The 27,775-nt window shown below is 35.1% G+C and overlaps 1 protein-coding gene across 1 annotated transcript; it reads left to right on the top strand.

Annotated features, from left to right (window-relative positions):
- Positions 1-2,565: 2,565 nt before the first annotated feature.
- LOC143621424 (oleosin 5-like) lies at positions 2,566-2,964 on the top strand. The gene has a single exon (XM_077092852.1). The coding sequence runs from the start codon at positions 2,566-2,568 to the stop codon at positions 2,962-2,964; it is 399 nt and encodes a 132-aa protein (XP_076948967.1).
- The last annotated feature ends 24,811 nt before the right edge of the window (positions 2,965-27,775 follow it).

Here is a 27,775-nt window from a genome sequence, read left to right as displayed (position 1 = left end):
GGGGTGATCATGGGGTTTTTCCAAATTGTTTTTTCTTGGGTGAGATCGGGGGTTCGAATTCTGAAAGGGAAACATTTGTCGAACATACATTTCAAAGTTTCAAGAATAAAAATATATATTTGCTGCTAAAAAGAAAAGAGAGAGAAAGAAACGTTTTGATCTAATTGGCACCAATCCCCGACCCCCATCCCGACTAGTGTTTTATATACCTTTTAGTATTATATAAAATGAAAATTTTGTTTGGATGTTAAATTTTTCGCTGGTTTTTAAGTTTGTTTTATATAATTTTTCTCTTAAACTTCAATAATTGAGATCGATATTATTTGTTTAGAAGTTTTGTTCATAAAATTGCATTAAGAAAGCCCCGCCTTCAAATAATCTATCAAAATTCTGAATTCATTGATTGAAAGAATTTAAAGGTATAAATCACAATTTTACTTTTAACATATTTTTTGATAAAGGCAATTCAAATTCTAATTTCGACTATCAACGAAACGGGTTTTTATAATATTCATGCTTCTAAACTAAGGGCTAAGGTCATGCGCTATGGGCCTATGTAGCTAATGTGAGTGCCCCATAAGCCCTTTCATGTCCAAAATCGATATAACACAATTGAAAATACACGACAAAAATAAATGGATACCTAACGTTTTAATAAATGATATACAACTTAAAAACCTTGATTAAAATCTCTCTTATTAAGTTGGTGACATATATTTATACTAACACGACTTTGCTAACAAGAAATCTAATAATCTTACTTGGTCATTAAGAAAATTCATAAATCCCCTAATGCCTAGGTGCCCACAACCACAATGACGAAACATGGACGAAAACACTGGTGGAGCTTGTTGAAGCCACATGGACATTTTTCTTTGTACAAACAACAATTGAGCAACCACCCTGCCACATCGAACCCTAAGGCATGAAACACCGCCACACCAGGGGGGGGGGGGGCAAAGAGCACACCCGTGAGGATTCTCGCATGCTAGAGGGGCCTTTCACTACTTATTATTATTACAGTATTTTTTAATTTTCAATTGATATATAAACCAACCAATAAATTATCTTCACCTTGCCACACCACCACATTTCACGTTACACCTCACCATTATTAAAGAATATTCTAGAATATATTATTAGAGTTTTAGTATTATAGTGTTATCATAATTAGGAGATTGTATTGTATTGGTTATTAAAGAATATTCTTTAATAACCATAACACATCCAAAGTGTGAAGTATGAAAGCCCTACTGTCCACATGAATTTTATCGTGTATCATCGTGAGTAGGTGGTTATAAACTGGAATCACCAAGCTTGAGTAAGTGAATTTGAGCGCGTATCACCATGAGTAGGTAAACAGAAACAAGAATATATCACTGTAACTTGTTGACTATGAAAATTTCATTGATTAGGTAATAATAACATCATGGGTAGGTTAACATGATGGTTATGATATAAAAACTTAATGTAATCAATTTGTGACTTCTTGTATGTTTAAAAGAAGAGGTTGGGACCTATTCCCGCATGAATGTCCCCATCGTGCCTTCAAAATTGCGGGCATTACAAAATGACAGATTAATAAGAAATGCATTCTATCTAGATGTGACTATCATGGCCCTTCTTTAGGAAATGAGTTGGTTTGAACAATAATAAAAAGCATATAGTTTCATATATATGTGTTATCTCAAGATAATTCAATAACGGACAGCAACTATAAAATTGTATACATATAAACCAATGTACAAATGGGTTTCCATTGATGACGACCCCACCTTCTACGTGGTCTTGTTCAATACCACCAGCAACCACCAACGTCGTTGTTACTGCCACCTCCATTAATGCATACTCTCACCACTCCACCACCACTTTGTGACCGGCGTGCCCACCAATACTCAACCACTACCACTCCAGAACCATCACCACTAGCCACTTCACCGCCACGACCAGTTGACCATCACCACTAGCCATTATAAAAAGATATATCGGGTGAACCTATTGTTTTCTAAAACAAGTTATTTTTACTCAATTATATTTTGGTCGAATGATTACTATATTCCATAACTAAATATACTTAAAATAAGAGTGATTTTTTTAAATATATCTTTTTTACCACAAAATCCCATGAAATTTGTATTAACAAAGATTTAAACCACTATATGTAAAAGTGATTATAGAACGAGTGACCAACATCTCTTAACAAAATGAGATATACAAATCGCTACCAACTATAATACCAAATCTTGTCAAATATATTATTATACACAAAAAACCATAAAAAAGAAAACGCCAACGTATTTGTTTTATCCATAGACGACGAATGATCTCGAAACCGACTTTGTATGCTCCACAAGTGTAATAACCACTTGCCATCTGTCCATTTTCATGCATACACCTCTTCTAAATCCTGCCACGTGTCTACACTCACCATTCCAACTCGACCAACTTCACATGATCTAAATTCAAATTCCAATATATATATATATATATCAACGTTCAATCTTATCCATCCTATCACAAAACCAAATATTATAATAATAACAAATTAAGAAAGAAAAACCAATCATGTCAACCCAATATCAGTCAACCATGCAACATCACCACCACCAGCAAATAAGCATGAAGACGATGGTGATTGCAACCGTCGTCGGAGTAACAATCGGAGGACCGCTTTTGTTCTTGATGAGTTTGTTCTTCATAGCAACAATGAGTCTACTCGTAGTCGCCTCACCTTTACTTGGCATCTTCAGTCCTCTTTTGCTAGGTGCTGGATTTGTGACCGTAGCTGCTTTGGCCGGGATCGGGGCTGCGGGCGTGTTAGCAATGTTGGGACTGTCGGCTTTGGGTTGGGTTTTCAGGTTAGTTAGAACCGGACAGTTGCTGCAAGGCGTTAAAAGTGCAACTGGCAAGTTGATGGAGACTGGGGAGAATGTGAAAGAAAGTGTGAAAAATAATGGAAAATAGTTGGTGGATCATTTGAAACAGACTACGGAGGAGAACTCGAAGACGAATGTGACGACTAGCAGAGGTTAGTTAGGATTTGTGTTATGTTGGTAAAGATGGTTCAAGTATTGACGGCCCAACCATTTTGGAGGCCTAAAACGAATTAGAAAAACAGGTGTCTTTTACATTGTTGTTATTCAATCTTAAGCTTTAAGTTCTTCACTTTATCTGACCCATTAGCTATATAATAAAAACTCAAACCAATCTATTTAAGCTATATAATAAAAACTCAAACCAATCTATTTATGCTCAATGATAATATATTAAACTCCAACATAAGTTATGTTTGATTCCTTTTATACAAAAATGTCACAAGAAACAAAATAATTGATGCCAAGTTTTAGATCTGTATTGAAAGGAAGATCTACAAACAAAGTAACAAACTAATAAGAATATGCCTAACAATTAAAATGTGTAACCTTTAATAGCAAATTTTCCAAGTTCAAAGGTCTTCAACTATTTTATTCTTTTACATTAAGTTTCTATTAGAATCATCAAGAGTATTTATAGCACTGGATGTTTAGGTTTAAAAGACAAACTAAGAATTAGCTAGTTAAATAAATCTAAAAAAATAAAACAACTGCTAGGATTCGAACCCAAGCATTCAATTCATGCTGCTAACAAAATAAATTACCAGCAGACTACACAATTAAATGTGAATTGAAACATAATACAAATTATATATATATTAGAAATATAATTATGTTTTAAAATGAAGGCTCAAAATATTTGGGGCCTAAAGTCTTAGGAGTAAGTCTTAGCTTTACTCCTTTACTCTATTGGGCCGACCCTGGGTTCAAGTGATGGAACCAACGTTAATAGTTTTATGCATGTGTACGTTTGTTTGTTGTGAACATGTGACGTCTTCTTTTTGTGTAATGTGAAGTTTTGTAACATACGTACTATTTTAGATTAGTGGATAAGATATAAATAACCCCGTTATGATGATATTTTAATTATCAATATTTCACGTTAGCTACTATCTTAGCTCCGGTCGTGTAGCATCCGAAACATGAACATGTTACATGCATGCTTAGACAACAAACCTCATAAAACGTCACATGACATACGTAGGATAACAAGGGAAATTGACCAAAGGCCTATTTGACCAATCACGTTCCTTAACTAACTCCTGATTCTACGAATACCCAAAAGCAAACGGATCAACATAAGATCTCGTTCAAGTCTCAATGAACAAAGGGTAAACCAAAACCAACGAATGGGTTTAGTCGTTAGTCATTTCTCGCAACACAAACATAGAAAATTGGGGTTTCACTTCAATTTTTACATGCTTGCCCTCAAATGAGGTTCAAGTTATTCAATACATAGTCAAGAACAACTAAACTTGTAGATACAACCATGGATCCACGACAGGCCCAGCTCTGAGAATGGTTAAATTTTTATGGGCCGAAGGCAAAAAATTTTTTGGACGTTAATAAAAAGGGGTATTTTGTTAGACTTAAACAATTTAATTTTTAAATGAGATTTAACTTTTTGGGCATTATGATTTGGTTGTGTAGAAAACATTTCTTTATAAAAATAAGGTTAAAAATGTGTGTAGTGAAGTTAGAACCCGCAACCTTTTGCTTGAAAATCATACCATTTGCCACTCATCCAAGCTTATGGTTGTGAAATTAAGGTTAAACATTATATATACATATTGTTTTTCATAAAAATATATATATAACTTCTTTTTTTAAAAAAAATCCGGGTCTATCGGGGTGTCGGGCCGGGGTCCGTCGACCACCCGGCCCTCCTTATGGCCGGCCTTGATCCACGATAAAATCTTTTTATTAAGATCATTTTTTAAACAGATATCAAATCTAATCCCATCAATTGTGTCAAGAACAAAGCTAATTAAAAAATATATATACATGAGCTATGAATATTATATTACCATTGTCACATATTCTTGTTTAGACCTTGATTAATCAGATTTTGGATATATTTACCACAACCTACCAAAATCACAACGACCTATTTTAGTTTTTTTTGTTTTGTTTTTAATTATATTATTGGTGATTTAGGATGTTAATTATATAAAAATAAAATAATCGATTATAAACTCCATAATTTTAGGTCCATAAATACCTTACAGTACAATAAAAATGATACCACTTTCGTGTCCTAGAGAGTTGCAATTTTTGCATAACTTACTGAAGCCAGTTTCCTTGGCATTGTTGTGGAAGCTCTATCTACGGCACATAATACCACACTTCCTAATCATACCATGAGAGTTCCACACATGCATCTGGCTATGATCATGAATATGTATTAACAAAAAATACTTAGAAAAACCTATTACAATAGTGATCATCAACTTCCCATCACCATAATGCAAAGCAAACACATGATTGACTTGAATACAAAGAAAAAAATAGCCTGGTTCAACCCACTTGATAGTTGATAACACATCAGTTTGGTTCGTATTTATTCGGTTAGTAAAGTTGGAATTACATTCTTATAAATTAACAAAAACTGAGATAAAAAATTGAAGCCATCATTTAATCTAAGACTTGATAATCGAAGCATCAGTTATGTCGATTATCGGTTATGACCGTCACTTGGTTTTGTTGGAGCCAGTTTTGATCGAAACTCCATTTGGTCAGAAACAGTTTTGACTCCAATTAAATGGAGACTTTTCTAAAAGGTTTAAAAGAACAAATTTTTTACAAGTCTTAAAAACCATAAAGCCGGCCATTTAAAGGTCCACTATACACCATTAAGGAACCATATTTCATATAATGAATTGTCTTGATTTGATTTTCATTCTTCACCAATTTGAGTTCAATTATAAAATGTTACAACTTGCGAAATAATTTGAACTTGTGTATACTAATTAATTTTAGACAAAATGGCAAAATACGTTCTTTATGTTTAATCGTTTTTTCAGTGGATGTCCTTTAGCAAAAGAAATGACAGAAAACATCCTTTACATTTTAAAACTCTATTGTAATAACTCGGTTTTTCCATGTAATAGTTTATATCCGTTACCCGATCCATTTCGATGCTCGGGAAATTTTATCGCTTCTATCTAGTTAATTAAACTATTATTATATTATTTACATATTTATAACTTTCATATTTGTCAAAACCAACCCTAACTAGACCTTTTATCTCTTTTGTATCCATCCTTAAACCTTAAGGGGCTAAAAGGAAAAATTGTTATAACCCATTTGCTCAAACGGGTCACCAAGACCCGTATCCTGATCTAAATTCTTCACCCATACCCTATTCCTTAAACCCGATTTCAATTGAATGCCTTGGACCTGAATTCTCGGCACAAAACTTGGAAATTGGATCAAACCAATGATATACATACCTAATCTGGCTAAACCGACACGACTATTATGTTAAGACGAATCAATTTTGATCTCCAAATCGTTTATGCTTAGCCGACCTTAACCCTAACTTGTTATACATGAAATCGCTGTTATAAATCCAATTAAACTTGCAGCCACATTCCTTCAACCCTCGCCGCTCTTATCCCTACGCTTAATCTCGTTATAACTCACTGTTAATCGGGTTCTTGATCCGTTTATTGGCCGGCACTGTTCGTCGCGATTAACCCTCTTCTCGTCATCGATATAGGAAACTGATTATGTAGTTTTGTTCTTCGTCATCCATAGTATGATAACCCTATGATTTATTGATCGATTACATACGAATTGACACGATTGATAATCTAGGGTTCATAAGAAGTTATGGGTTCTGGCACCTTCTGGTTATGTATTTTTAGTTACGAGTATAAACAATTAATCAGCCTAGACCAGTTGGTTTGGGCATCTGTTTGTGTCCCTCTTAAGCCGGCCATGGCGCGAGTTCGAGTTCGGCCGTGGCAGATTATTAATTTATTTATTTTTTTGCTATTATCTTTGTTTTAATCTAAAAGGTTTTAGTAATTTAATATAGCTAAAATTATATATTAAATAAACGTTATACAATTAAAACCGATATATAAATCGATCATATTTTGGAATTTTGGTTAAACATCATACATATGTGTGTATATATATATATATATATGTTATATACGTTTATATATAAATATGTATATGTAATAGATTGTTAAAATTGATAAAAGTTTTAATATATAAAGTTTTAATCTAAAATATATTTAATATAATCTTGTTAAATATATATTCAAGCATTTTATAAAAGATCATATTTTATACAAATATTATTTATTATTTATCCTTTATTATTTACAATATTTATTTATTAATAATATTTATTAATAATAAAAATATTTATTAAAATAAATATGATAAATCAATCTCTTTATATGATTACCTAAAGTCTTATAAATATTTACTTAAGTATTTTTATGAAGTTTTATATAATTAAAATATTATTATTTACGATAAACCGTTGTTAAATAAAAGCAATAAAATTAATCATAAATCTACTTTTAACTTTCGCAAGAACCCATTAGATAATTAAATCCCGAACCTCATCTATTTTTAGTTTCATTGTTGAATTCTTATTTATATTCGTTTCCGAAATTATTCATTAATAGGATATCTCGTCAATTTTCGTGGAAGAGTTTGATCTATCACCCACATTCTTATTATATTGTTTTTCACCTTTACTCGTCTATTGAGGTGAGTACCACATTCCCCTTTTTTTACTCGTTTCATACTGTTTTGTGGACATATGCGTAAACCTTATATTTCTGATATATACTTATACTCAAATTTGCAAACTATTGTCTTATGTGTTAACCACTTATACCTTACTTGTTTATGTGCTTACATGCTTTACGTGAACCGCATTCGGAGAGGTCCAACATAATCTCATAATAGTATGATCATACGCCAGTCGTTATAGCCTTTGTGCTTCTCGACATCTCAGTTATACTTGCTCATTTGGTTAATTTGTTATTATCATATGACTTGTTGCAGCTACGTATCTAACTATGCTAATAAAAGAGAATAATGAGGATGATGTGGCAATCCCACAATCATTCTAGGCCTAATCTCTCTTCTCATTCATCCTACCTATCCATGGGTTATGGAGCAAAACCATATTGACAAATGAGTTATAATTTCCTTTTTAATTCTATAATTTATCATCTCATTCATTTTAACTATCCATTGGTCATGGGACAAAATAATTTTGGCAAATGGGTTATAATTTCATTTTCAATTCTCTAATTTCGCATCTTATTTATCGTACATATCTATGGGTCATGGGACAAAACAATTTTGAGAAATAGGTTATAATTTCTCTTTTAATTCTCTAATCTCTCATCTCATTTATCATAGTTATCCACGGGTAATTGGTCAAAACAATTTTTGCAAATGTTGTATATAAGAAAATCAAATTTGTAAATTTGTGATTTTAGACTTCTTATTGTTTATACTATATATATTTTATCTTCTTTTTACCTATAATTCTGTTCATTTCTTTTAGATAATGGATCTTTTTATTTTTATTATTTGACAAATCCCGTGTAATACACGGGTTCAAAAGCTAGTTTGGTTATATATACTATATGTACAACTAAACTGGTGTGTTGCTCACTCAACATGTGTTGTTGACAAAATTCTATTTTAAACGCATATGCAGGTTATCGTAGAAATTTAATGCAGGTTGGTGAAGACTTAGTGAAGAATTTAAGTTAGAAATGATACGATCAAGAATTTAATTTGTAATTGTTGTTTGTTTAATAAGTTGTATTTTTGTACTTGAATTATTTGAAATTATTAAATAGATATTGAAACTTATATTGTGTATGATAGTAACCTTGAGAGCTGTGAAAATCAGTTCGCACCCCGGCATTTCCGCTGTAGGTTGGGGTGTGACATCTATCACATTATGTCATTTGATCCTAACCCAGTTAACTTTTTCCGTTGAATATGGTCATGTGCCCTGCACATGGGTGAATTTTGATCATTTTACTATTGCAAATTAAAATAATATTAACTTTGAACCATTCACTGACCTAAAGATGCTTAACTTTCAAGAGTAAAATGACCAAAATACCCTCATGTGCTCTGCACATGACCAGACTTAACGAGAAAAGTTAACTGGGTTAGGATCAAATGACATAATGTTAAGAGTTTCTAAATGGATGTTTTTTAGCATTTCTTTTGCTAAAGGACGTCCACTGAAAAAACGATTAAACATAAATGACGTCTTTTGCCTTTTTGTCTTAATTTTAACTAAAAAGTAGTCGAAACTCAAAATCGGCATGAACACTTTGATACCAAATTTTATTTCAAACCCAAACCTTTAAACCAAAAAAAATCAAAAGACTCAATAAACCAATTATTTCACAAGATTTAAACAAATAATCTACAATACACATGGATCCAAATAATTCTTAAAACCTATATCCAGTTAACATACAAAATTATAACCAAAAACAAACTCATAATTGTTTACATGAAACTGTTAGAACCCTAATTACATTAAATCATCGAACATATTAATAAATTCATACAAAACTGGTGCCTTCGCCATCTGATTGATCGATTTGATTCGATGAAATCAACATGATTGTAGAACAACCGACTGGTATTTGTAATGCAAACTTTATAAAACAAGGAGTAGAGAGTTCGACTGGCTGAAAGAGGTTAGGGTTCTCAACCCAGACGAATCTAGCATGTATGAATCGGAAGAGTGAGATGAACCATGATGAGGTTGGATAGAGCAGGGGCATATCTACGCTATAAACGGGTAGTTCCTCGGAACTACCCGAGTTTTGAAATAATAGTGTATTTATATATAGAAAACAATAAAGGAACCACCTTATAAATTAGGAAAGAACCACCTTATAAACATTTGAAGCGTTTGTCTAGCTGGTAACATGTTTTTTTTGTAACCTGGAGGTCGCAGGTTCGATTCCGGCCAGTTACTCCTCCTCCTGCCACTGCCTTCTACTCTTACTCGAATCCTCCCACTTGGATAGTAAGTTTACATTCATTGTTAAATGTTAATTGTTCTTGACTTCTTGAAAAATGTTAATTGTTCTTGATTTAACTACTTAAATGTTAAGTTATTTGTTAAATTTAGTTTTAGTTTGTTAGATTGTTGGTTTTAATTTGTTAGTTTCTTTGTTTTAAATTTGTTATTTTATCGTATATTTATTATGTAATGAACTTTGCCCAACCCATCAAACCGACCCGGAATGTTTTATACCCGACTCTATGAAATTGAACCATCTAAAAGTTGTGCACCACCTGAAAAAAATTCATGGATCCGCCACTGATATGGAGACGAAACAGAGCACAAGAGGCTAGGGTTCACAATCATGGGATAGATAAACATGGGTGATGAGATATGCCTGTATTGAACAAAGGTGTTTCTTAACCCGTTTTTCTAATCTGGGTACCGAGACCCGTGGATAGTACCCATAACCCGTGAAAATTTAAGGTTTAAATCAATGAGAAACCATCATTTTTAAATGGAGCAATCTGGTGGCACGAGTAGGGGGTGGTGGTGGTGGTGGTGGGGGTGGGGGGGGGGAGCGACGTGAGTGCTTTAAGTGTAGACAATTATATATATATAGATAAAGAAAGGTAATATGAAGTTTTTTTTAAGTAACTGTTTGTTGTTGTGATGAAAAAATATGTTCCTTTCCCCACTTAAGTTTTCTAGAAAAACATTTAGATCAATGGTTTTTATCTAGTTGTGATAAATCTGTAATCCTTTACAAGAATTGAGTTATTATACAAAGACCAATAAAAATGAGAAGCGTGATAAGCCATAATTAATTGACATGTGTTAAGTGTAGACAAAAGGAAAAAATGGTATAAAAGTTATAGTACATATTTCTCTCTTCGCATGCAAGTCACATGTTAATTCTCCCATCATTTTTAAATGTCTATAATTTTTCATATGATATTTTTTTAAAATAAAATTTACCATAATAACAAACGTTTTTTAATCTTTAATACGAGTATGATTTTGCTATATAAAAATTAAAAAAAAATACGTCATTGTGTCTTTTTGTTTGTTATTGTATTTTTTTGGCAATTGTGTCTTTCAACTGAGCATTGTGTTTTTTTTAAATACTAATAACACCATTGTGTAATAATATGTAAATATAATAAAAAATTCCAACAAATTATCTAATACATAAAACACAATGAACAATTCATATTACACAATAACCTGAAACGTAAAACACAATAATGAATACATATAACACAATGGCCTGAAACGTAAGATACAATGGTAAATACATATAACACAACGACCTGAAACGTAAAACACAATGAAATCTACATATTACATAATGACTTGAACATAATATACCATGAACATAATACTATTTTTCTCAAATTAAGTGAATGTTGAGAACAATGACTAAAACATAAGTAGAAAGACAAATGTTGAGCACAGAGACACAATGACGAACAAAAAGACAAAATGACGTAATCTTTTTTTTTTAATTTTTATCTTTAATATGAGTAACAATTGAAAAAAACAATGACCAAATCTATAACACATTACAAAGAAAAATCCAATTAAAAAACACAGTGGACAACCAAATAACACAATATATAAAAACCCACTGTTTTATTTATTTTTATATAACAATATAATATTCATATTAAAGATAAAAATCGTTTGTTATTATGCTAAAAAAAATTCTATAAAAATGTCATATGAAACATTTATAGACGCTTTAAAATGATTGAGAAAGTCATCATAAGTGGGTTATTACCTTCATGTCATTTTTCATCAATTTTTATTCTTAAATTAATCTTCACCATCTAAGTCTATGATTAATGGATTAGATTCATTCTCAGTCGTCTCATTTTTGTTGTACTTTGTATTTTAACCTTACCATTTTTTACAAATTTACGGTTTTTATTTCTCTCTCCAGGGGTAAATCTGTATGCACAATCTAATTTAGGGAAATTATATATACTACTAAATGGCAAGTAGCAGTTTACTCACAGAACGATATTGTTCATAGGAGGAACCAGTTACTTTTTAACACGTGTCCAAGGCAACATCCTTCTCACGTGCTTGTTGTTATAGACCGAACCATCTCCATCTATGTTTACACCACACTTTCTTTCCCCACCATGTCCGTTCTCTCTTTTGCTCCAACTTTAGATTCTGGTAGCAATAACTCCAGCAGTGGACATGTACTGTTCATATTATTTCACATAGGGAGTAGTCGTAGAAAGAAGTAAAGAACTGTAGAGATAAGGAAAATCGATAACGGAGGTCGGCGAATAGGGTTTTGCAAAAACATAACGAATGGTCTACATGCTTCCTACATATATGCCATTTCATCTTCGTCGTCATCATTCAGATCCCTAATCGAGAACGTCAAGGGTTTTTCACTTTTAGTTTTTACTATTAATCATTTAGGTGGTTCTTTTTAGGCTTCTCTTTATTTTAGAGTTTTAAGTTGTTTAGAAAGATGATGTTGTACTTAAAAAAATATTCTTGCAGCTTGCACTTTTCGTTTGTAGCTTTGTTATCAGGGCATATTTGTGTTACGGTTAAGGTCAGTTGTCTGTTCTCTATGCTAACTTTATAGCATATTCCTTCGTTTTTTTAGTAAATTATCTTTTGTGTCCTATTGAAATCGCCATCACAAGTGGAGAAATACCTTTACTTGCATAATGTCTTTCATCTGTCTCTCTAGATGAGTAGCTAGACATTATTTTTTTACTGTCAATCATACATCAAAATGTTGTCCTTTTACATAATCTTCAAGATGTAATTTTTATTTTGGCCATCATAATGAAGTTACTTAAACAACTTGGTGTCTTACAAACAGAGCTGCTGGAAAGCCTAAAGAAACAAGAGCGGTTGCCGTTAATTGGTTTAATTATTTTTCCTATTTAAAAACCTCAAGCTGTTGGGGCAGGAGTCTCTCAAGGTACTAGCTATTGCAGAGTTGTACTATAAGCCTAATGAGATGTTAGGGTGAGCCCCAATTGTTTTATTTATTCATAATGTTATAGATGTTTAGAGTTTAGATCTGGTTATATGTTATTTTCTGATTACTCTTATTAGTGAATAAATAAATTAACATAAAGTTATATTTGCTCGAAGGTTTGATGTCTTGGACGTTTGCATTAACGAGCAAAAAAAAAATGGATTTCACTATTTTAAGTCAGGTAAGTTATTTATTTCATTTCAGCTAATTATTTAGCTAACACTTAATAAGCAAAATTATTAAAGCAAATCATTCAAGTAATAAACCAAACAAAAACTTACTTATTGACATATCTTTTTTACAATATGCAGACAGTTATATATAGAAGTAGATTGTCATTATTTGTAACTAGACTTTGTTATATAGAAAATTGCGCACGTAATTTCGCTTTTATTGCTAACAGGTAATTAAGCATCTCAATTTGGTATATTCTCGGTCGCCAGAAACAGTCCATTTCTCGGTTTTAAGATTAGTAACCAACGGGGTAGTTTAGGTAGTTTAAACGGTATTTGATATCGGGTCTGATTTTGTACAAACGGTATTTTAACGTTTCTATAGTATATGGTCTGTAACAATTAAGGATTATGGGTGTATTATAGGTTTGTTTTCAAAACTGGTTGTTTGATTTGTGTAGAAGTTGAAGACGCCATGTTAAAGCCACTCTTGGAGGCTTCTCAAAAGATAAGAGAATGACATAACTCATGTATTTGACTTGATTAAGATTTTGGATTGCATTTAACATGTAATGAAACTTATGTGAACTTATAATATATGTTTTCCTCACGGCAAAGAACTTTCAAATGCCAATCAAACCACATTTTCGCAGCAACCGGCGATAGTAAATTGCTAGTTCAAACTAATCATTAATTGTCACGATCCCAGAAAGAAAAGTACATTGTATAATTTTTTTATAATTGTTGAAATTAATAGGTTACAAATGTTCCGTCACTTCTTTACACGAATGGCGAATGCTTTTAATAAGGTTTTATATTTAAATATTTAACATAAATACTTTAGGAAAATCATAAATTGATTTATTTAATATATTTATTTAAATAATTAAAACTAAAAGAAATATTATGTCTCTCTCTCTCTCTCTCTCCGCTACCCACCCAACACCTAAAATCCCTAAATCATCTGTACAGATGATTCCCCCTCTCTCTACACCACCAAACCACCCCCATCAAACTACCATCGTCGCACAACCGGACAACCACCTCCACACCACACCACTAAACAACCACAATCACACTTAAAATATGAAATTATGGTTTCTGGATAGCCGGTTAAGGATGAAGTTAGGGTTTCTGGCAGACCACAACCACCACGGCATTAAGATCTGAAAAACAGAACCCTAATCGAGGTTTTGGTATACTTACCCTGTTGATCTTGAAAACAGATGAGACTCCGTGTGAATCATGCTTAAACAGTTCAAGATTTGCAGGATAAGGGTTCATTAAAAAGGGCCACTATCCTATCCTTTACTGTCGCCAAAGCCATGGCAGTTGTTCCTTTATTCATTCTGCCGCTGGTCCGACTGGACTTCGAACGTTCGTCTGGTACTACAATCACCACAATCTCCGGAAAAGGCGGCTTCTCCTGGTCGCCGGAAAACGAGAGGGTTTTTACCCTTGTTGGGCTACACTTTATGGTTTACACTTAGTTTTTTGGGCTTGGTTTGGAGTATATTGTAACACCGAAATCTCTTGATTTCGGTGGGCTTATTATACGTGCTTGGGCTTAGGTTTGTTGTTGTGCTATATATATATGATGTAATTAGGTCATTATGGGAGTTGGTCATTCGTAGACAGTGAGGAACGAGCGAGTTGTTTATCATTTACTTTGTAATCACTGTCAAAGGGCTTAAGCACCCGACGCTGAATATAACGTGTGTTTCGAAGTCATCTTGTGTGTTTATTGTGTTTGTTCGTGTTAATATTGAATCAATTCGTTGTTAGATTCTGCCTAACAACGGGTTTACGTAATATCACATTGAAAGACTCTTCATTGGTACTTATAATTGGTATCAGAGCCTATAGACCTATTCTATGCTCCGACTTGGTGATATCATTGATTCAGTATTGTGTTCGTGGTTGATGATCTTTGGAAATTTTCTGGAAATAAAGCTCAATGTGTTCTACGTGTTCATCGGGTGTTCTTCGTGTTCATCGGGATTAATTGAGCTTGCTTTGGGATATAGTTGACTTGATCTTTGGTTTAAATTCAAATCCATTCATTCTCGGGATTTAATTTACTTACCAGGTATACCAAGTCAAGCATTTGAGTGTTCTTTGCTTTTTTTATCGTTCTCGGGAAGTAAACAAGAGTTCTCGGCATAGATCGTATGATCTTGACTAAATTTAAGTGTTCTCGGCAATTTTTGATCGTTCTCGGCCACATTCAAGGGTTCTCGGCAACCATTACACGTTTTCGGCCAAGATTCATCGTTCTCGGGTTTATTAATGTGTTCTCGGTTACTTTTCAAGTGTTCTCGGTCAGATTACTGGGTTCTCGGCTCATCTTCAGGGTTCTCGAGCTATAGTTGGAATTGGGTCTGGTTTCTACAACAAATCAGCAAAAAAACAATTTTAAAAGCTCATCCAACCACACCCTTAGTATATGCTTGATGATCTTTGGACAAATGAAACTTGTTGTATGTGTAATGAAAGCTTTTGTTCTTTTTGGAGATAAGGTTATAAATAGGTTGAGCCAATATAGATTGGATTTTTAAATGCTTGTACAACTAAAGTCAAGTTTAAAAAAGTTTGAGCTCGAGCTCAAGCTTATATTTGAGCTTTTTTAATAAGCGAGCTCGAACTTGAGCTTTTAGTATCAAGCTTCACTATGCTTGTGATCTTAAACGACATATTATTTACATAAAATTTACTTAATGTTCTATATCAATTTCTCATTGCATTTCATTTGTATTAATCAAAGTATTTTTTATCTATTGGGTAATGATTTTTCGATTGTCAAATATCTCACAATCATAATCATAATTTAGAACTTTCGGGTTGGGTTTGGTCAAGTCACAGAATCGGGTCAGGAAACATAATATAATATGATAACATAAAAGTACACAATAAAATTATGATTGTATAAGAATTTAAGAAACTTTGTACTAATATGAATTTCTCTCAGACTTAAAACAGAAAAATTCAAGAAGACCAAAAATTGATTCAACCATAACCTATGAACATTTATGTTTCTAAAGTTCTTTGTTGGGTTGTCAGTTTTGGGTTTTCGGGTTTTCTGTTGGATTGCCTGTTGTTGGGCCTGGTTTCTTTGGGCCCATTTATTGGACTATTATATATTGGACTGTCTATATGGACTGTAGTTTAGAATGGACGAATTAAGTAACACACAACAATCAAATGTTGCTTTGCATCAAGAGTTGGACTCCATCATGGGAACTGCTACTCGTGTACCCCGCCTACTGTCTCATGAGGGGTTTGATGAGTGGAAGTTCCGGTTCGAGAAGTACGTGAAGATGAAAGATGTAAAGATTTGGAGAAGCATTGTCCGGGGTCCTCAACCCATCACTTATCAGAGAGAAAATACTGATGAAGTTGTTAAGCCCGTCGAACTGTATTGCGACGCGGATTTTGAAAATATTGAAGAATACGAGAAGGCTCTTGCTACTTAACAATGGCACTTTCACCTGAAATTTCTCAAGAATTCAGAGAGCTACAGTCTGCTAAAGCTTTATGGGAAGCCTTTATTGAGGTATATGAGGGAAACGAGGATATGAGAAGGAGTCGACATGATTAGTTGCAACAAAAGTTCAATATGTTTAATCATGTTCTGGGAGAGTCCTTGGAAACACAGCTTCAAAGATTTGTCACTTTAGTCACTGAAGTGCGATCTGCCAACATCAATTTAACCTCTATTGAAAAAAACTACAAGCTGGTTAACTCCCTGCCACAAAGCTGGGACATGAATGTTACAGTGATCAAGAGGACAAAGGATCTAGCCAGATTAACATTGTCAAAAGTGATGACTGTCATTAAGTACTATGACATGGATGATAAGCAACGTGCCATAAATCATGCTAACTCCTACAATGCAACTGGCTACAGTGTTGCTTCTAATAATTCTCTCATATCACAAGACAATTTCTCCATGTTTAAATCCTCTCAGGGTCAATATGCTCAGCCACAACAAGCTCAGAACAATTTCTCTATGTTTAGGTCCTCTCAAGGTCAATTCACTCAGCCACCAACACAGCCTGCTGCCATGTTCTTTCAACAACTTGCTCCGACAACTAAGCCTTAATCAGCTGTTGGGTCTTCCGGTCAGTCTCCCACTCAAGTTCATGCTATTTCAAAGAAGACTCAAGAAAACCTTGATGGCAGGTTTCATGAACCGCTACAATGTTTTTCTCGCTGGAGATCTGGTTTAGTTGCTGAATTGGACCAAATCCATCTTGATGATGTGGAGGAGATGTATATCTCTTGGCAAATAGCTATGGAAGTGTTTAGGGAAAAGAAGTTCACCAAGAGAACATGCAGAAACAACTGGAATCTGCCATCTAACAAGAAAGTGGGATTCAATAAAGAAACTCTAAGGTGTTATAACTGTCACGAACCGGGTCACTTTGCTCGTGAATGCACGAATCCCGCTAAGGAGGTGAACAGGGAAAGGGCACTGGTTTCAGTAGGTGGGGTTAGAGGAGAAAATGCAGATGGTGCTAGAGAGAATGAGCAGGGATTGGTAGCTCAGCAATTTGATTGGAATGACCATATGGCAGAACTCAACATCAACAATCAGACTACTAACTTTGCTCGGACTGATGTTAATGAAGAAGAGAACGATGCAGAGGAGCAAGTAAAGGATCTTCAGTTTGCTTTCATGGCCTCTACTTCTTCCAGCTCATCTGAGGTAAGTTCTGAATTGTGTTCTCAATCTTGCATTAATAAGGTAGATTTATATAGAGCTCATAATAGTAATCTGATTAGAGAAATGGATGGCATAAAACATGAAAACTTCACCATTAAGAAACTCGAAACAACTTTAAAAGATAAACTAGAAGCACAACAAAAGGATTTCTCAAAACTTCACACCGATTTTAGCGTAAAATGTTGTCATCACTAGATGCAAAACAGAAAATTGCTGAGCTTACCGCCGAGTTAGAGGCTTCTAAATTGGAAATTGGAAAATTAACTAATAAATTTAAAAACACTGAATTCAATTTTAAGAAATTCGATGTCACTATTGCTTTTGTTGAGTCCATGATTAAAAAACAATTACAATGGAAGGAGAACAAGGGTGAGGGTATTGGGTAGAGTGTGATTTCTCCTCCATATAATGACAATTACACTGGGCTTCCTCTTACTAAAGAAGAGAAAGCAATGGAATCGTTCATGAAGTACGGTAAGCCGACTACTAATGGCAAAAGTAGTCATGATTCAGTCATAGCTATTGAGTCAACCTTGAGAGTGAATAATACTAATGTGTTTGCTTCACGTGCAGATGAAGTAATTATAGATGATTGGACTAATGAGGAGGATGATTTACCTGTTTTGAATAATAAAGACATTAACTCTAATGTTTCTTTAAATTTGCAGTTTTGAATTCTATTGCTACAAATGTTTGTGTGGTTATTACTGATGACTACTCACGTTTTACTTGGGTGTTTTACTTGTCAAATAAGAGTGAAACTGCAGAATTGATATAGTGTTTTGTGGTGCTTATGGAGAATCAACTCAATCTGAAGCTAAAAGGAATTCGATGTGACAATGGCACGGAGTTCAAGAACTCAACGTTGAATCATTTTTTTGCCGAAAAGGGAGTACTTAGACAATACAGTTCAGCTCGTACACCGCAACAAAATGGTGTAGCTGAGAGAAGAAACATAACTCTAATTAGAGGCTGCTAGAACCATGTTGTGCGACTCGAAGCTACCTCTGTTCTTCTGGGCGGAAGCGGTCAACACATCGTGTGATGTTCAAAATCGGGTGTTGATCAACAAATCACAGTTGAAGACTCATTATAAAATTTTTTATGGTCACAAGCCTACTGTAGCACACTTTTGAGCCTTCGGATGTCCATGCACTCTGCTAAATCTCGAATCGACTCCTAAGTTTGGAGCTAAAGCTGATGATTGCTACTTTGTTGGGTATGTTGTTCGCACTGCCTACAGAGTTTACAACAAGGCAACGAAGCAGATTGTGGAATATTATGATGTACACTGGCTAGCGATCTAGTGCTAACTACTCAACCAACACCTACTGACCCTGTCACTGTTGAAGCTCAAGCTAATCAAGGCCCGTATGTTGAAGCCCAGCAAACTCAATATCAATTTTTGATGACATTACATATGAGTTTTAGTTCGAGGCTCATATTGAGTCTACCACTGAACCATCTGGATCGTCTGATTTGACTAGTCAAGATAGCTTAGGTACCGCTGAAAAGATTGCTCACATCCTCGCCATGGAAGACAAATTTATACAAGACAGGGGCAAAGGGATTGCATTAGAAGCCGAACCAGTCAACGTACATGCTTTACAACGCAGATTTTTTGAGCTTGAACAAGACTCTATGGTGAAGGATGTACGAATTCAAGAGCTTGAAGCCAGCAACGCTGATAAAGATTCAAAGATTCAAGAGCTTCAAGAGAGCATGGACAGTCTTATAGCTTTATATACCGATCTCCAACAAAAACTTGTTAAAAGGTTTGGAAATGACTTTATAGGTGGTGATGATAGTGGTGATAATCAAGATACTCATGTTAATAGCGGCTCCAGTTTGTGCCCTACCTCAAATATTGATACTTCCGCGCAACTGGAGAAATACTTAGCCGCTCCACCAAAGACCGTTGAGCAGATAGAAAGAATAAAGAGGAAGATGTTGATCAGAAAGAACTCCAATCAGAATGTCGTGTCTTCTAATCATCCGGAGAAATTTGTGGTAGAACTCAAGAAAAGCTTTTCTGATAAGTATGGTGATCGCTCAGGATTCATTTCATGGGGTTATGATATCGATAAGGAAATGTGGTGGGTCAAGCGTAAATCTGGGAACACAGAATACAATAAGAAGATGAAAGACTTCGGTTCGTGGACAAAGGATGATTTGGGTGATTTGATAAATGCTCCTTTTCACAACCAGAATCATGATCCAAAGATCACCAATTTCTGGAACTACTTGAGCAACCAGGTTGAAAGAGGATTCCCCAACATGCCTACTGCTGAGTCCTTTATCAAGAAAGAAAAAGGGGTTCGTGATCCTCATACTAACAACCCGGTGCTAAACGTGATGTGGCCTCCAACTGCTAAAGTGACGTCCATTCCGATCACAAAGAGATTTATTGAGGGTGCTCTTGATGAAATGAAGTTTTGGACATGTGATGGTGAGACGGCTACTGTTATTGTCTGGCTAAAGAAAGGGAAGTACCGTATTGTTGATCCAAGAGACTTATTGAAGTTTGGTGAAAAGAACAACAAGACCCTTAGCGGCTTTCAAATTATTGCTGAACTACTCTATGAGCCAGCTGCTAAGGAGTATACTGGAATGATGGGATCAATCATACAAACAGGTTTACGAGCAGTTGCTTACAAGGAAGCTGATGCTGAAGTGCTAGAACACGAGTAGAATTCAAGAAATAAACCAATGGGGAGATTGTTGGCCTACAATTAATGGTTTGCACTTACTCTTGTGGGCTTGGTTTTGGGCTATATTATAACACCGAAATCTCTTGATTTCGATGGGCTTATTGTACGGGCTTGGGCTTAAGTTTGTTAGTGTGCTATTTATATGATGTAATTAGGTCATTATGGGAGTTGGTCATTCGTAGACGGTGAGGAACGATCGAGTTGTTTATCATTTACTTTGTAATCACTGTCAAAGGGCTTAAGTACCCGGCGTTGAATATAACGTGTGTTTTGAAGCCATCTTGTGTGTTTATTGTGTTTGCTTGTGTTAATATTGAATCAGTTTGTTGTTAGATTCCGCCTAACAACGGGTTTACGTGATATCACATTGATCCTTCATTGGGACTTACAACCCTCTACTGTCGCCGTGAACCAACATCCTCATGATCCCCAAACCCCATTACTATATATATATATATATATATATATATATATCAGTTTCATGGTTGTCCTTATTTTGGTGGTGGTGGTGCGATGGCAAGTGACGGTGGTAGGTAGATGTGATGGTGGGTGGGTGGGTGGGTGTTGGCAGTTGGGGGGGAGTGTGTGTGTGTGTGATTGTTATTAGTGTATTTTGTACATTTTTAATTATATATACTTTTGTTAATTTTATTTAAATGTTATTCAAATAAATAGATAACATAATATTATATATTTAACATTCTTTAAATAAAATAGTGAAATGACCAATATACCCTCATGTGCCTTGCACATGATGATATTTATCGAAAAACTTTAACTGTGTTAAGGCCAAAGGACTTAACGTGAAAGGGATTTGAAACATGAAGTATGCTTTCTGCCATTTATTTTGCTAAAGGACATTCATTGAAAAAACGTTCAAACATAAAGGGCTGGTTTTGCTATTCTATCTATAAATAATTAAAGTTTGACATAATTGTATAAATTTTTTTTATGTTTCTATCCAATTTCAATTCATTGTTCTTTATCTTTAAAACTGATATGTTTTATCCTTTACGCTTTCAAATGCAACAACGTTTGTCCTTTAGCCCTAACCCAATTAATATTTCACGTTAAGTCAGGTCATGTGCATAGCACATTAGGTCAAATTAGTCAATATTACTCATTTAATTACAAAAACACAAATTATAATACCATCCCCTTTTACCATGACAAAACTCTCTAGCCACCGCCGCGACCACCTGCCGACCATCCACCACCCAGCCACCATCCACCGTAAATTTAATAACATCACATCCTAGTCACAAACTCAAACCAGGACACATCTCTAGGAAAGAAAGAATTAGGTTTAGGGTTTGGTGGTGATTTGGGGAAAATTGAGGTGAAAGGGGATGGTACAATTACAATTACAAAGCTATGGATTAAGGAAGAGGTGAGTTATGTTTCCGATAGAACACGATACACACAATATTGGATTAATTTCCCTTACCTTCCTCCTTCTCATTATCTCCTTATATAATTACAAAATACACCAATTATGCCTTAGATTAAGACATTAAATAAGGGAACAATCTTATACAATATCTACCTATATTATGGATAATATTTCTATGCTAATATACCCCCTCAGTCTAAGGAGGAGGATCACATATGCTTAGATTGTTGCGAAAGTCTTCAAACAAGGCCCGAGGCAAACCCTTCGTGAAAATATTTGCGAATTGATATCGAGAAGGAACGTGTAAAATCCAAATCTGACCATGTTGGACATGTTCCCAAACAAAATAAATTTCGATTTCAATATGTTTGGTATGTAGATGTTGGATCGGATTACTTGAAAGATAAATAGGGCTTAAATTATCACAATAAACAATGGAGGCCTAAGATGGCAGTTTTCCTAGTTCAAGCAAAAGGTTTCGAATCCAACATATTTCAGCGACAACGTTAGTGACCCCGTGATACTCTATTTCAGCACTTGAATGAGAAATAGTAGACTGCTATTTAAACGACCAGGAGATAGGGTTGTCTCCAAGATAGACACAATAACTTGATGTAGACTGGCGGGTATCCAGACAATCCGCCCAATCAGCGTCGGTGTAAAAGACCAAAGTAGACATGAAACCATGACGTAGATATAATCCTTTGGTCACAGTGCCTTTAATAAATATCCTACAGAGTGCATGCATATGCATGCAAAATTGTTGAACAACGTATGAGATGTTGGGACGTGTGAACGTCAAATATTCAAGAGTAGGAGAAGAGAACGTATTACCGGCGGATGTAGATGAACCGAAGACGGTTTTGTACGACGTCTCTCAAAAAGCTCTCTCTCGGGTTCGGGAAATCCTTCAATTTCTGGTGGTCCTAGAGATCGAGTACGTCGCATACAACTATTAAAATAAATAAAAGAAACTATAATTAGCTAAACTATTTTAAACTAACAAACAAAACAAATAAGAAAGACAAGTAGTAAACAAGGCAAGTCCTAAATCGAGTCGTTCTTAATACGCCTCAAACCGTGTCCCCGGCAACGGCGCCAAAAACTTGATGTGCGAAAATATATATATATAAATAAAACACAAGTCGCATCTAAGCTTTAAAAACCAAACAATCTATCCTAGCTCACACAAACGGCAAGTGTACCGGTCGCGTATAGCACAGATGAGGAAAGTCCGGATATCGAACTCGAAGACACGTGAAAACGTTTATAATCACTAAACTCTAACCAAGACTCACCAAAATATTTAATTGATTTTTTTAGAATTGATTTAACTACTCAACTTAACTAAATGAAAACTTTTAACAAAACTTCGGAAACTTTGACTGCAGTGATAAAAACGTCTACCTAGGTAAGAATCATATTGAAGGAGATGACAAGACAATAGATTGAAAACTCTCACGACACCGGTTCTAAAGGATGACACAACTAAGGTTCGCTCAAGAAGGTCAGATCACCTCTCGGTCTCACTAACAAACTCTAACTTATCTTAGTTGATTTTAAGAACAAACCGGGAAAACAAATTATTAACGTGTTCTAATGCCGACTCACCTCTCGGTCTCACCGACACACTAGCCTAATGGAAACGAATACTACGTAACCAAGGATAGAGGAACAATTCAACTTAACTTAAACTAGACCAACTAATCGCTCAAACACCCAAACCCGACAAGAACAAAACCCGCTCTCGCGCGATCTTAATTCTAACAAGTAAAAGTAATGAGACGAGTTTACTTCTTTTTATCTCTCGGTCTCAAGGAAGGTGTTTCACAACTGATTTTATCTAATTAATTTACCCACTTATCCCTACGGTTGTACTTCCCGCAAATAAACCCTAAACACAAAGTAAAGAGCGTTAAACATGCAACAACTAATCAAAACCGATTCAATTAATTAAAGCACGAGGTTATTAGGTATAATCAAACAAAACACAGCCACTAAACACAATCTAATTTACTGTTAAATCAAACTTTACATTAACAATTTAAGCCATGATCATTAACAATCCATATTGCTAGTCAAAACCTAACAATATTCATCAAACCTAGGTAGAACAAACAAGATTAGCTACTCATTAAATTTGGACAGCAGCATACATTCGAATTAAACATCATATAACTCATCATAAACATAAGAAAACTCATTCAATGATCAAGAACAATCAAACACAAATCAATCTCTAAGTAACTTTCAAAACAATCCAACAAAAAGATCAAACTAAGCAAGTTAGGGTTCTTGAACAAGAAACAAAGTTTAAAGATGATTACTTAATATGATGGCTGAGTTTCTTGATGTATATGACCCCGAGCTGCTGTACCAAGTCACCCTTGGCTCAATCAAAAAGCAAAAACGAATTTTATCTTTTATGTTTGCTGCGATCGGACTCCAACTCCAAGTGAGTTAATTTAGTAATTTTATTTCTTTGTGTTACAAGCTGGCCGACCAATTTGATAAAAACCCAAGGTTTGATTTTATTCTTTGTTTGCTCTTTCTTGCTGGCCACAAATCCCCACACCCACGTGACCAAGAACAAAAACAACACTTATATCTTGATTTCTTTCCTTCTTCTTTTTTCTAACACAAACTGCCGATCGGACTCGGTAATAGCAGTTAGGGTTTTTTTAAGTTATACATTATATAATAATAATACTTGAAAGGCTTGGATCTTGTGGCTTGGGTCGGGCCTTGAGTTGTAGTCTTTAAACTTGATCAAATAAGCCCCTAGAGTCTTCCAACTTAACTCTTTTTTCACCATATTTCATAAACCTACAATTAACATTTAAACTTTGTAAATTATTGCACTTAACCCCCAATACTTTCATAAAATAAACAATTAAGCATAAAAACCATGATAAAATCATAAGGAAAGTAAGTATGTTTTACAGCACATCAAACATCCCCATACTTAAGACTTTTTCGTCCCTGAAAAAGATTTGACTACAGTTGGATCAGAATCGAAAAATCATAGTCAAATCAAACATATAGGTTAGATTTTAAAGCTCAGAAAAATGAAAAAACCGCGATCATCGATATTGTTGTCCACCTAAACCCATGCCTTAATCTTTACCGGGACAAATAAGATCCGACAATAATATTACTTAGTGGTTTACACAATTAAGACCCGCTTATTTTCAGCTTTTACCGGACCAGACCACCCCAACTTGACTTAAACCTCAAAATTAGCAGAATTAAAACTTTGTTGCTCAATATTTATGAATAGTTAAGACGATCAAGGGTATTGTTTATCCACCTAAGCTTAAGCATCAAAGTCTACCAAGCAGCCATTAGATACGATTAAGGTTCAATTAATTTATAGCTAGTGTTCCCCACAACATGACATACCCCCGTTATCAAGCCCCAAATCCATCACCATAGGTGAGTATGCAAAATTTCATCTGTAGGGCTTACATGTAGCGTGTCCCTTGTGGTCCGTTTCTTAATGTTAATGAGACGCGAGCAAGGGGACCCCACATGGCTAACAGCGTGGATGATCAAGTCCGTAGTGTATTTGTACTTTTGTACTTTTTGTGATCATGTTTATAGACTTATAAGGGTTTGCTCTTTGGCTTTATTTTAAATATCCACAAACCCACTTAGGAATTGTAAATACCCAGATAAATAGATTGCATACAGACCCACGGTCTCCGGACCCGAAGCATCCCATCAATACAGGATTTAAGGTTATAAAACCATACGCCAATGAGGTGTAAAACACTAAACTAGCAGTTTAAGATTTATATCACAGGCTACACGGCATACTCTAACGTTAAACCTACCCAAGCATCATATGATAACGTATTCAAATTTTTAAAACTCATGAAACTACCACTTTTTTTTCATACCAAAATTAGAGGCTTGAGTATGGCCCGACCTTTCATTGCTTATTTTCCACGGACAAAACGCTTTACCCACAAAAGATTTCCGTTTAACCGTTTTATCAAATTTGCCCTTTCATTTTCAAGGCTGTGCCTACCGACACATCCCAAGTTAAGTGCGTTTTCTTTAATTTATCTCATATTATTGGTAGTTTGAAAAACTGATTTCCGATAAATATAATCATCTCCCACTTTAATGCAAAAGAAACTAAAAACAAGGGACATTTTTTTTAACGTAAACAACGTACGAAAACGAAAAACAAGTGAAAACTTTTAATTTTTTTTTCTACAACTAAGTAAAATAAATTCCCATCCCCACACTTAGAACGAAATCGTCCTCGATGGGAACAAGGAAAAGAAATAAAATAAAATTAAAACGTAAAGCATAAAATTAAAACTTGAAAGAGCAGAAATTAAAATAGAGAACGGGTTACTCCCCTGGTTTAGATACAGATTCTTCATCAGCTGTTTATGAATCGAACGACCGACCGTATAGCATTTCATTCGCGACCGCAACCTCGGGTGAACCAGTTCCAAAACGCCATCAGAGCTACCATGCGCATAATAATACCTGTAACAACTCAAACTCACTCGCATGTAGCGGCATACGAAACAGAAAACAAAAACATAAGAAATAAACATATTTTTGTGTTTTTGAATTTTTTTTTAATTTTTATGTTTTTATAAATATAAATAAAAATAAAACAAATAAAAACATATAATAAAGAGAATCATAATACAAACTCTACAACTCGGGCTGTCTCCCGAGTGATGCATCCATCACGACTATTCCTCGGTGAATGAGCCAAGGTAGAACACCTCGACTGTCTGATCAGTTATCGGCTCTCTTATGTAGTGCTTCAATCTATGGTCGTTCACCTTAAACTTCTCGCTTCGATCTTGTATCTCAATCGTGCCATACGGGAAATCCTCAGTAACCGTGAACGGTCCCGACCATCGGGATTTCAACTTTCTCGGGAATAACCTCAACCGTGAGTTATACAGTAAAACCTTATCCCCACACTTGAACTGCTTATTACCCTTTAATTTCCTGTCATGCAATTCCTTCGTATGCTCCTTATACCGAAATGATTGTGCATATGCGTGATCCCGGAGCTCCTCTAATTCGTGTAATTGATGGAAACGATTACCCTCTGCGGCGGGTAAATCAAGATTAACCCTTTGAAGGGCCCATGAAGCGCGGTGTTCCAATTCAACAGGAAGATGACAGGCCTTCCCATAAATCATCCGAAATGGTGTGGAACCAGTTGGAGTCTTGTAGGCTGTACGGAAGGCCCACAAAGCGTCATCTAATTTGTCGGACCAATTCCGACGATTTGAACCAACCGTTTTCTCGAGAATACGTTTGATTCCCCGATTACTCACTTCTACTTGCCCACTAGTCTGTGGGTGGTAGGCGGTCGCAAGCCGATGGGTGACCCCATAACGCTTTAACGCCTTATCCATCTACGAGTTGCAAAAGTGAGTACCTCGATCACTGATCAAGGCTTTCGAGACTCCAAAACGAGCAAATAGACTTTTTAGAAAACGGACTACCACTCGGGCATCATTGGTGGGTAGAGCTTTGGCCTCAACCCACTTAGACACGTAATCGACGGCCACGAGTATGTATTTGTTTCCACGCGAAGATGGAAACGGTCCCATGAAATCAATACCCCAAATATCAAAAACCTCATAAACTTGAATGGCATTCTGGGGCATTTCGTTTCGCGAAGAAATGTTGCCGACACGCTGGCAACGATCACAAATCTTAACGAGCAGATGAGCATCCTTAAAGATAGACGGCCAGTAAAAACCAGAATCAAAGACTTTCTTTGCCGTAGAACTCACACCGTGGTGACCTCCAGTCAGTCCCACATGACAATGGCTCAAAATTTGCCATCCTTCCTTGACATCTACA

This window comes from Bidens hawaiensis, unplaced genomic scaffold, assembly GCF_021521415.1.
Source record: "Bidens hawaiensis isolate Kalapana, Puna unplaced genomic scaffold, B.hawaiensis_p1.1 tig00002866_1, whole genome shotgun sequence".
In the NCBI taxonomy this organism is placed as follows: Eukaryota; Viridiplantae; Streptophyta; class Magnoliopsida; order Asterales; family Asteraceae; genus Bidens; species Bidens hawaiensis.
This window is presented reverse-complemented; position numbering and strand designations above follow the sequence as displayed.

Excerpts from the sequence above, each read along its gene's own strand:
- LOC143621424 (XM_077092852.1), top strand. The coding sequence starts at position 2,566 with ATGTCAACCCAATATCAGTCAACCATGCAACATCACCACCACCAGCAA.